The sequence below is a fragment of the Vigna radiata genome, chromosome 5 (assembly GCF_000741045.1).
Source record: "Vigna radiata var. radiata cultivar VC1973A chromosome 5, Vradiata_ver6, whole genome shotgun sequence".
Classification (NCBI taxonomy): domain Eukaryota; kingdom Viridiplantae; phylum Streptophyta; class Magnoliopsida; order Fabales; family Fabaceae; genus Vigna; species Vigna radiata.
Window position 1 is genome coordinate 14,716,636 of NC_028355.1, and position 11,856 is coordinate 14,728,491.

Below are 11,856 nucleotides of genomic sequence, written 5' to 3' on the forward strand. Positions count from 1 at the left end.
GGGTTTAGGGTTTAGGGTTTAGGGTTTAGGGTTTAGGGTTTAGGGTTTAGGGTTTAGGGTTTAGGGTTTAGGGTTTAGGGTTTAGGGTTTAGTAAAATATAGATGTATAGCATTTATATAAATTAAATTTGATTTCAATTTTGAGAGAAACAATATTATTCTATTTAAAAATAAATCAAACTAAATTGAATGTAAATATTACACGTGACACTGTGATACTAGTTCCTGATAAATGATAAAATGTTGACTTGACACATGGAAAATTATATAGACTAAGAAAACAATTAAGAAAAAAAAACATGAAAAATTAACTATCTAACCATCATTGAAAAATTAAAATTAAACAAAATTCACCAAAATGAAACCTTATTATTGATCACGAAAAAAAAAAAAAGAAAACTACATTGAATAAACTTAACAAAAATATAGATAAAATTAATATTTAAACCTAATTAAAATTATAAAATTATAAAAATTATCAAATTATAAAATACAATAAATCTTGAACAAAAATCTTTGTCATTATAGTAACTTAAAACAAAATATTATGTGATTACAGTTAAGTTATAAAAAAAAAAATATAATCTGCATCACATAATTAACAAAAAAAAAAAAATCAAACAAGAGTATTGAATTGAAACGTCTTAAATTTTTTTAAGACTCGATATGTTATCAATATTTAATAGAAACTTAACTGAAGATAATATAATTTATCACGAATTTAAAACTTAATTAAACCTTTTTTAAAATGACATGTTTTTAATCTTTGTATGACTCTTCAAAATATAATTCAAAAGCTAGATAGTTTCAATGTTAAACATTACATAATATTTATGAAAAAAATTGTAGAAAAAAACGGTATCAATGTAATAATATACTTAGTTTATTGGGGTTCACAATTAACAATGTAATAATAGAGAAATTAGTTATGTAACATCCCAATAAATATATAATAAAAGTTATAATTTATTCTAGGAGTTAGCATAAATAATAAAGGAGAATAGTGGTGAATAGGCATAGAGATGAATGAGAAATATGAAATATCATATAGAATTAAAACTTTTTACCAGAGTTGAATGTACACACAAAAAAGACTGAACAATAAAGGGTTCAATAAGACCAAATGGTATACAATATATTAAGCCGAACAATTATATACACAAGATAATAATAAAAACCTAAACTAAGAACCGGACGATCCTGCACTGCTCTCAGGTACAGGTACAACATCTACGGGCTGATCATACTGCAGAACGTCCTCCAATGAATCTTCAATCACACCTTCTTCTCACACCCAATGGATGGTCATCGCAGTAAAGAGAACGAAAACCGAACGACAAGATAGGCAAGATAAAACAAATAAGGGTAAGCTTATATAAATTTAATTAATCATTTCCATCATATATAGAGACATAAAAACCTAATAGTATAACAACATCATGTTCATACAATCATTGTACATGCACAACTATGTAAACCGAACGTTCAAACTATCATAACCGACCACTTAGACACTATCCGGACTGTATGAACCATGTAGCTCGACGTCCCTCGCACCCGGTGTGGTGTAGTAGCTGGCATAACTCATCAGCTGCCACCCGAGGTTAGTCCTACAACGATAATCTGGTCTTATGACCGCGGACCTCCTGCCATTCCCACGCATGAATAACCCTTCTCTACTTGAGAAAGCATCATCACGAAATATCAGGATCAGGACGACAACAGAGTCTGACCATGTTCATACTTTACCAATCATCATCAACCATGAAACATTCCTTCCTTGGAATTCTCTTACTTAACCAAATCTACCAGTTACACACCATCACATTCATCACAATAGAACACTGTTACGAGAGTGACCGAACGTTTTTGGAATAACAGAGTTCTCTTAAATAGACCGAATGTCAGTACAAGACCGAACACTCTTTGGGAATCAAGGGTCAGTATAATAAGACCGAGCACTAAAATAACAGAAGGCTGGTCTATGACGGAGTACTTATACTCATAGAAATACTAGATTATTACTAAACATTTAATACGACCGAGCACTAGATCTGTGACCAAGTGCTTCACATGACCGAACGTTTTCTTGGTGAATAATATTAACATCAAATTGAATGCTTCATAAGTGAAGTGTCAGTCTAATACCGAACACTTGTAGGACCGAACGCTCTTAACCATATTATATACGCTAAACCGAGAGGGAAAGGACTCCCTTGACTTATTAAAGAACCAAATTATTCAAAGTAAATAGCAACCAATATAAGCCTCACAAGACTGATCGGTCATCAACTGACTTAGTCAAGACCGAACGGTTTAAAGGGGAGGACCGAACGGTCCTAATGACCTTCGATCACAGATTTCAGAATTTCTAAGTTTCATACATTTACACTAAGTACAAAACTAGAATCAAACATATCCTACAATTCATGCAGCAACATACCACATTTCATCATACCATTAAAATCATCAAACATACAAAGAAATCGTAATTAAATCTTATAAGCTTCCCTTACCTCTAATTCCAGCTAGGCTTCTAATTCTTGGGCAGCAACTACTTCCAAGGTTTTCCAAAGTCCAGAGTCTAATTACAAGATAACAAGTTCAGAGAAATGACTTTAACAATTACATGCAACTTAAAGTGGGCGTGCATGCAAGAATGAGAATGGGCTTCAAGAGTCAGAACACTTATCGGTTCAGAATGGAATTATGATCGGTGCAAATTAAAGCTCTTGGCGCCGGTAGCAATTAATCTGAAAGGGAGTTGATGATCGGAGTAGAAGAAAGGGTTAGAATTCTAGAGAGAAGGTTGGAGGGTTTAGAGAGAAGGAGGAGAAAATGGTGTTTTCAGGCTGAGGAAGAAGAAAGGTTGCGCTCCAAAAGTGGTGCAAAAATTTAAAATCCTACCTTAAATATGGCCACCAATTTGGACGCTCGGTCCACTCCCTTCATGCCACATGGCTTCCACTATCTGGGAATTCTCATTCCCTTTGCAGCCACACATCTACCGAGAGCAGGAAATTAAAAGGCTAACAGGTTTTGTCTCCCACCTGCAAAGGGAATTTGGAAGGGTTTTTGATAAGTGTGCTCCACTAAAATGAGGTATTAAATGGAGTGTGATAAGTTCTACAACAAATTTCTTGTTTGTAGTCATTTGAATAACATGAATTTTCAACACCTTATAAATTTAAAATATTATATTATTCTATGCACTAGGTATTTATTATTTTCCTTCAAAACATATCATCCTTCTTCGTCTTCAATACTCGCACACGGTCATAGCTAATGCCTCCAACCTGCAATAACATATCAACATCTCACAAAAAACCATTACTTCATTTCAGATTCGTTGTAGTATAAATCTTTTTAAGTTTATACGTATTAGAAATGTTGTAGTTAATATTTTATGTTATTATATAGAAGGTATTTTAAAAATGTATCAGGACAAATATGTAATTGTGAATTGAATCCGTGCAAATCATCTCACTTCAGTGAATAATTGTAAATCATGCAATTCCGTAAATCCATCGCGTTTCATCGTCTTCAATCCGCGCAAACAAACACTAACCACAACTGAATTCCTCGCTTTGTCTAAACAGTAAATTCCGCACAAACGAACATAACGTTAGTCTTTTTTTTTTTTCTTTGGAATCCTTACTCAAATTTGATTTATGAAAATGTAATTTACACTTATATTTAATAAAAAAATATTTAAACAATATTGTTAATATATTTATATAAATATATTGAGGAATCATATTTAAATTTATTTTAATATAAAAAATTTAAATCACACAACTTAAGTATTTATATGAATATAAAATTTATTTATAAATTATCTAATCTATTTTAAATACATCTAATACTATGACGGTATAGGATTTAAAGCAAAAAATAAGTTTGGCTAATTAAATGCAAATTAATTTTAATTATACAATAATATTATTCATTTATATAAATTAGCCTAATGCATGACAATAACTAAATTTAAATAAATAGTGATTTAAAATAATAAAAATAATTATTTTTATTTAGAAAATAATAAATTTAATTTAACACTATTTATTTAAAGAATAAAAATAAAAATAGTTATTTTAATTCAAAATAATGATTACTTGAAAAAAGTAGAAAAGAGGGTGGATATATATAAAAATTCAAAAGTAGACAAAAATATCCTCTTATGAATTTTAAGTTTTAAAGTCAAGAGTATTTGAATAATTTTTATTTTTAAAACTAAAAAAAAAAAACTATAAACCCTTACCCATCTCTCTCGTTCTCAACTGCTTAGAAACATTATTGTTAAACAATTTCCTACAAAAATATGATTTTATAATGAGTTTTCATTTTATAATTTTTGTCGTATCTAATTTTCAGAAACATAATGACATTTGGAAAAAATAAAAAATACTTGTTATTAAATAATTTCTTAAAAAATGATTTTATAATGAATTTTTATTTTATAATTTTTGTTTTATCTAATTTTATTTAATTTTCACACGCATAATGACATTCGAAGGAATTTGTAACTAGTGAGGGTCTTTTTAGAGATGATGGGGTTTCTTGTATTTTTTTTAAGTTTGAAAATGAAAATTATTCAAAAATTCTTGATCTTAAAACTTAAAATCTATATTATATGATGGTATTTTTGTCTACTAAAATTTAGTAGCCATTGATAAAATGTACCAATTAAAAAAAAAAAAAAGAATGTTAGCAAACCCCAACACAAAAAGCTCGTGATAAAATAAACAAAAATTTGTACTGTGACAAATTATCATAATTCATAATAAAAAGAATCATTCCACCAAACAAATCCTTAACAGAGATTATGATAGATTTAAGCAAGTTTATCGGTGTATTTCATTCCGTAATAATGATTATATAACACGCAGTTTAATAAATATGATATTTTTTATAATAGTTTTACTAGTAATTAATAATTAATTTAGAGACAAATTAAAGATTAAAAACATTCGTCGAAAATTACGAATTATCTTTTTTTTAAGACTAAATTGTAATCATTTTGATTAATAACATGTTTTATTGGTTGTGTGATAACATTCCTTTGATGGATACATTGAAAGACCGGTGATTGTTGTGAAAGTGATTAATTAAGCCTATAATAAAATAAATAAAAGAATAAGAGTATTGTAACCGATTAATTAAGCCTATAAAAGAAGTATTAAAATGTATTAAAATTAAACTTAATTAAGCCTGTAATCTTGGTTTGTTGTTTCTGAGTTATGTGAAACAGATGTTGTAACCGCTTTCTGTTACTTATGCACCACACCACACCACTATATAAACTCCTCTCGCTGTCAGTATGTAATAAAAGATGATACTTTGACAACATTTTTTGACAACTTTTTTTACAACGGAACACGTGTCATTATTTTATTTGTCTATTTGAATTTACGTTTAAAAAATATTTAAAACGGACCAATCACAAGTTGCCACCTATGCATTGTAAAAAATTGTTAAAAAAGTGTTGTTAGTAAAACTTTTTTCGTATGTAATGTTCAATTAAAGATAGTTATATCATTTACAACTGTATTCGGGTTCTTCTTTCTCTCTCTTTATACATCACTACATGATATCAAGAGCTGATTTTGCGCTCTTTCATGGCCGATTGCATTGAAGTTGGCACCGTCCAAGGCTTGAATCTTGGACACTTCTTGGATTATTCTCCAATCCCACCGTTCATATCAACAACAAGATCGTCTTCTTGTGGCGTGGTTACTGGCTTCGATGTCACGAACCGAACTCTACTCTGTAGATGATATCGAGAGTCTTTTACTCTCTCAAGAAGAGAGGTTTCGTAAACATCGCTCCAAAAGATTTAAAATGGCAAAAGCAGACACGAAAGATGTTGGTTTGGAATGTAACTCTGCGTTTGCATTCGACAACATCAATTTCTCAGACTGAATTCTCAACATTGTTCTCTCTCTACTGTAGATCCCAATTGCAAGAGAAGCAAGGTACCTTCCACTCGGACATTTCAATTCTACTCCCGTTTCTTAAATTAAACTCTTCAGGTCTAGGAATAAACTCAAACTTCTCACATTTGTGAATTTTCAAATTCGGGTGTAACTGTTGTGATGAATAGTCCTTACCGTTAGATTTTTGTGTTAGCACATGGTTTTGTTCCTTTTTCAAAAATTTCAATAGCTTGGATTATTATTGTTATCAAGTCCCTCCCTAATGCTTCATGAACCCGCTATTTACATTAAATTGAGAAAAAGGAGGCAAAACTTGCGTAAAGTCCTAAATTGAATTGTAGGATGTATACAAAATCCAAATAGTGTTATGAGCTAGACTAGTATCTAGAAGTTTAGAGAAAAACCTTAGTTCGTATCACTCAATTTTAAGAAGACACTCAACTTGAGAGGTTTAGTCGTAATGTCAACTAATTGTTTTGTTCTTCTGTACTGCAATATATATTTTCCAATCGTACCAGCTCTCGAAGGAAATGGAACTTACATTTATATGTGTACTTCTACGTGCATAATTGGATTTTTTTGAAAGTTTAATGGTTGAACTCCAGTCACATCAAATAAATTGGATATTTTGAAAATTATTATTACAGGTAAAAAATTTGCAATGTTGGTTAGTGTTCCTTGGGCAATGAATTTTTTGGTTCATGACTACATACTAATGCCATTGTTAGACAGGTATGTGATAATTATCATATTTTTCTTGTGAATATATGAAATGTTTTTCTATTGGCTATATATTAGCTTGTTTTGCTAAACGCTTCAAGATTTGTGTACAAACAGATTTACTTGCGACTGTATAAATCTCTCTACATGCTGTTCTGTAGAAGTACGATGTGTTTGGAAGAGAAGACAATGTTTTAGGAATGAGTTGCTCATCATATAGAACTCGAGTGGATAGGGGCAATATTTTAGTACATAGAATAAGACAGTAATGGAGTGGTGAGATTAATCTGAGATGTAATAGGTTGCCCAAGGCCATGCTAAGAAAACTAAGTTATATAAAGGAATATCATTTGTCACCGGTTCAGCTACCAGGTAGGAACCCGTAAATACAGTCTGAGGATAAAAGAGACCAATTGGCCAATCTCATAATCCAGTGCCAAAATGGTTTGCCATAATATAATTTCTTCCTTTTAAATGTTGTGTTATTGAATGGAAAACCATTTTGAATAGCAAGAGTAACACTATTTATTCTGAAGTACTCAAACTTATTTCTGTCAGAGATCAATTTCCTCAATAGCCTCAGTTATAGGGCAGATGTTCAATAATGGTTCTATATCTATAGCACAACCATTTAGGTCTTCCACTAGAAAGGCATTTTGGGCTTGAAATCTATGCACAAACCCACTTTCCCTTGTGCTGAAGTTTAATCTAATCCTGAAGAAGGGGGGTCAAGGATCAAACTCAGCCACTGTGTCAGGTAGACTTTGCTATCAATTTTAGAAATACAAAACCATTTGTGGGTTCGTACTGCGAAGGTTAGTAGTCCTTGTTAAAGTCTCTGCTCAAATGGTAGAAGGTCTGATTCTTCATAGTTAACATTTAGGACAGATATTGGAGGACCCATCCATTCTCCACAGATATTGGAGAACCCTTTATGGTTTGTTCTAATTACACTGATATACCAACTTTTTAAAAATCATACACAGATCTCCCCTTAGTTTTAAAACAATACATTGTCAGCCCTTTTACATTTCACATACATCCCCTTAAGTTCGAAAACTGTTACACTTACATCTGATAAGGGAGGCAAATGTAAAGGTGGAAAAGACAGGATGTGTAAGAGTAATTTGAGAAAATCTGAAGAGGTGTCATTGTAAATTATTCTTTTATTTTAGCAGAAAACTATGATTTCATCATTTTCTTTTGTTTTCTTTGTAATTGAGTAAAAGATTTTCAGATCATTCATCCTTTACTTGTGTGTTAGTTTTACCTTCTTTAATTGACAATGTTCTCATAACCATTCAAGCAAGCTTTCTCTATCTATAGATATGTGAAGAAGACCACTTGCAGCACAAATGCTTGATGTAAAAAGATATAAAAAACTTCATAAAGTTTAGAAACTAAAAACTGAGAGGGGACGGCTTGAGCTTGAGGTCGTAACTTGTAAATCTCCAGCTCTTTCTTTTGATGAGGTTTGGTGGGAATTAGGACATAAGCGTAAGATCAATCCCTCTTTCTTTTGCCTTATTGTCTTGAGTGATGCTCTTCCTCTTTCTTGTATTGTTTACTATAGCTGTATTCGGAATATGAGTATTATAAGGATATTGAATTTAGTAACAAAGTCCACAAAAGCAATTATGCTAGAGTTTGCACTGTAACTGCCTGTTGTTTAACATGTCTCTCACTAATCTTAAAATATCTTTGCATCATTCTTTACTTGAATTCTGTTTATAAAGAACTTAAGAACCGGCGAAGGCTTAGAGCAAAAGGAGAATCAATATAGTCCTGAATATAGGAAAGTTATGGCCTTTTTTCATTTGTCAGAAAATATATATCTATGGCAAGGAAATGAAAATTGAAAAACCAAGTTGTGGCACTTTTTTTCTGAATAATAATTTAGCATGCCACTAGAGAGGACAACCTTGCAAGTTATGTTATATTTTCCCTCCAAAATCCCACTTTACACATAAGAAACAAAATTAAAAGGTTGATGCTCCGAAGATACTTGGTAGATGTTATGTTATCAATGATAGGTGTGTCATGAATCATTGCTTATATTATTAACTCAGAGTACGCATTTGTTCTCCTATCTTTGCTTGGGACCCTTTTCTACGGTGCATCCTTCCAGGCCTCCAAAACAGCCGTTGATTATGATGAAGCCTTCATCTGATGGTTGAGATGGAGGTGCAATCACCTACCATTACCACATACCACCCTGCATTATCAATCAGAATTGCCCCCTTCATGGCCTCTTCATTCATTATATTATTATTACTGTTTAGGTATATTTTGTAGTTCTAGTTTTCTAGAGTAGACAGTAGTTAGAATATTTTCTATATTTGTTATCATAGTTGCTATGTTATTTTGGTAGTTTTAGAGATAGGAAATAGGATTGGTTGCATTTAGTATTTTAAGTAGAATAGTAAGTAATGGTGTAGTTTAGTAGATATAGTTAGCTAAATTTAGAATTAGTTAATGGAATGAGTTGTAGTACATTTTCTTATACTTAGTTTCGTAAGTTAGACTTGTGAGGATAGTTTAGACATAGTTTCTAGTTGTTGTAGTATAGCGATGGAGTAGTTGTATTTTTAGTACTGTTTTTTAGTGTTCTAAGTAGGGTTAGGTGGTGACATTTGAGTTTTAGGTAAATTTAGGTATTTGATATTTTCTTTAGCTTAGTTTGGTAATTTTAAACTTGTTTGACTATCTTAGTTTCTATTTTTGAATGATTTTTACAGATTTTCGTATCATTGTACCAATATTAGTAGCAAATTGTAGATGATGGACATCTTTGTTAATTTGAGTGCATAGCTTTTTAGCCATGTTTTTACCGTTGCAATTGATTATTTGAGTGACTTTTACATAAAAGAATCAGTATATAATCAGTTTTGACAATGATTGACCCTTGATTGAGGTTAGGACCATATTTTCTTTGTATGTGTGTGCACTCATGAGAATGAACATCACAGAACTTGCATTTTTTCTATTCATAACTAGTCAATGAACTTGCACCTATCAACCACTACAAAAATAGTATCTTTCCCTCTGAGCCTTAGGTAACCCTTATAAAAGTCCATGGAGATTATCAACCAAATTTGATTAGGAATTGGTAATGGCTTAAGTATCTTAAATGATATAAATCAATAACTGCTAGTGGAAATTTCTTCAAAGGTGCATCTTGATAAATCTAAAACACTAAGCAGTTTAAAACCACTTGGGAACAGGTTTCCAAGGGAGTTGAGAGACAAACCTATATTGCTACCGATATGGTAATGTGTCGTGCACTGGAAGCCACCGAATCTCTTTCTGCCCATGCCGCACTTTATTCTTTGGATGCAAAGTTTTGTTTTTTAGACTTCAAAATGGTGATCTCCCGTAGAAGATCATGGACTCGCAAAGTTTTTATCCTTCCATCAGATTTTGTACCCGTCCTAGCCCAGCCTAAGCCACAGTCATTCTCCCAGCCCCAGCCCAGCCACACTGCCCAGTCACAGCCCAGTCCCAGCCCCAACCCCAACCCAGCCGCAGCTACAGCCACAGTCACAACCCAGCCGCAGCCTAGCCACAGCCACTGCCTAACCGCGGCTACAGCCACAGCCCAGTCTCAGCCACAGCTCAGTCACTGCCGAGCCGCAGCCACAGCCCAGTTTCAGCCACTGCCCAGCCGTAGCCCAACCCCAGCCACAGCCACAGTCCAGTCTCAGCCACAGCTCCGCCACTGCCGAGCCGCAGCCACAGCCTCAGCCACTGCCTAACCGCGGCCACAACCGCAGCCACAGTCCAACCCCAGCCACAGCCACAGCCACAGCCCAGTCTCAGCCACTGCTCAGCCGCCGCCCAGTCACAGCCACAGCCCAACCAGCCTAGCCTCACCAACAGCCCAGCCCCAGCCACAGCCCCAGCCCTGCCATATCCCTCAGCCTCAGCCACAGCCCAACCCCCGCCACAGCCCAACCTCAGCCTCAGCTCCCGCCACCGCCTGCATAAGGCATTTTTGTCGTTGCATAGTAAAAAATACAGATTTATGTAAAGCAAGATAGGGACAACATCTTCAGAAGATGAAAAAGATGGAGAGAACATGGTGCTGAAACTCACCCCAAATGCCAATAGAAATTGTATACGGATGAACAATTTTTTCTTACTCATTCTCACATTGAATCTTAAAAATTCTCTTTTATTATTATATATTGTGGAGGTGCACGAAGGAACGGCTTCCACCTTCACAGTTTGTCGCTGCTCTTGGATTTAATATCTGAGTCTCTTTGTAGTTTGGGCTTTAGCCCGTCTATTTACAAAAATATTATTCGAGGGAATAAAAAAGAAAGAATCTAGTACCATATGGTTTTTACTCTTCTACAAAATTGAATAATCAAATTTAGGTATTTTTTTAATTTTTTATTTCAGATTTAAACATGTACTGTAACATTGTTGTATATTATTAAATCTTAAACGTAATATTGTAATATATTTAGTTTAAATAATAAAAATAAAACGGTTAAATTAAAGAAATTGATTGATGTGTTTTATGTGTTTTTATGATTAGGATTAGGAGGCCGTGCTTGATTTTTTCTTTTGAATCATATCATGAAAGTCACCTTATTCTTCTGACGTAAAAACCAGGCAAATAAGGAAAAAGTAATTTAAAATAAAAAGATTAACGCGACCAAAAAGAGAATTATTTTTTTCTTTTTTGTTCGGAAGTAGAATGAAAAAAATAAAACTAACGAGTTTATGTTTACTACTTAATAAAAACATCTGAAAAAAATAGAAGATGAACACTAATGATAAATAAATTAAGAAGAAGAAAAATAATATAAAATAAATATCTTAATAAATTTATATTTAATTTTATATTTTATAATTTATTACAAATGTTTTATATAATATATATATATATATATATATATATATATATAATTTAAATTTATAGATTCTTATTATAAGTATACATAAATTTTAAAGTTTTGGATAAACAACGTAAAAAAATAGTTAATAAATGTGAGTTTTAAGAAAAAATTACTTTATCCTGATATAAAATTATACACTTAGTATTAAATCATATTTAAATTTTAGAGAGTTCTATCATTCATAATAACTAAGATAAATTTTATCTTTGTAAAAAGCACGTTTAATTTATTTCATAAAAGTATTTACAATTAAGTTATCCTATCACTGGTACACTCCAAATTCTCACACTGGC

General features: G+C 32.3%; 1 protein-coding gene across 5 annotated transcripts; it reads right to left on the bottom strand.

The window, feature by feature from the left end:
• Positions 1–5,469: 5,469 nt before the first annotated feature.
• LOC111241665 lies at positions 5,470–10,884 on the bottom strand. 5 transcript variants are annotated; one of them, XR_002667777.1, is made up of 3 exons: positions 10,752–10,843; positions 9,907–10,635; positions 5,795–8,229 (listed from the first exon to the last, which is right to left on the bottom strand). XR_002667777.1 is itself a non-coding variant. In XM_022780691.1 (2 exons), exon 1 carries the CDS (start codon positions 10,800–10,802, stop codon positions 10,272–10,274), a length of 531 nt encoding a protein of 176 aa, XP_022636412.1. In that variant the 5' UTR covers positions 10,803–10,884; the 3' UTR covers positions 5,470–5,787; positions 9,907–10,271. The 5 variants fall into 5 exon arrangements, 4 of the variants coding, with proteins under 4 accessions (XP_022636412.1, XP_022636410.1, XP_022636409.1 ...); XM_022780691.1 differs by lacking the exon at positions 5,795–8,229 and adding an exon at positions 5,470–5,787 and having other exon boundaries at positions 9,907–10,884; XM_022780689.1 differs by lacking the exon at positions 5,795–8,229 and adding an exon at positions 5,471–5,767 and having other exon boundaries at positions 9,907–10,884.
• Between the last annotated feature and the right edge of the window lie 972 nt (positions 10,885–11,856).

Coding starts and splice junctions, on each gene's coding strand:
- LOC111241665 (XM_022780691.1), bottom strand. CDS start 10,802: ATGAGTAAGAAAAAATTGTTCATCCGTATACAATTTCTATTGGCATTT.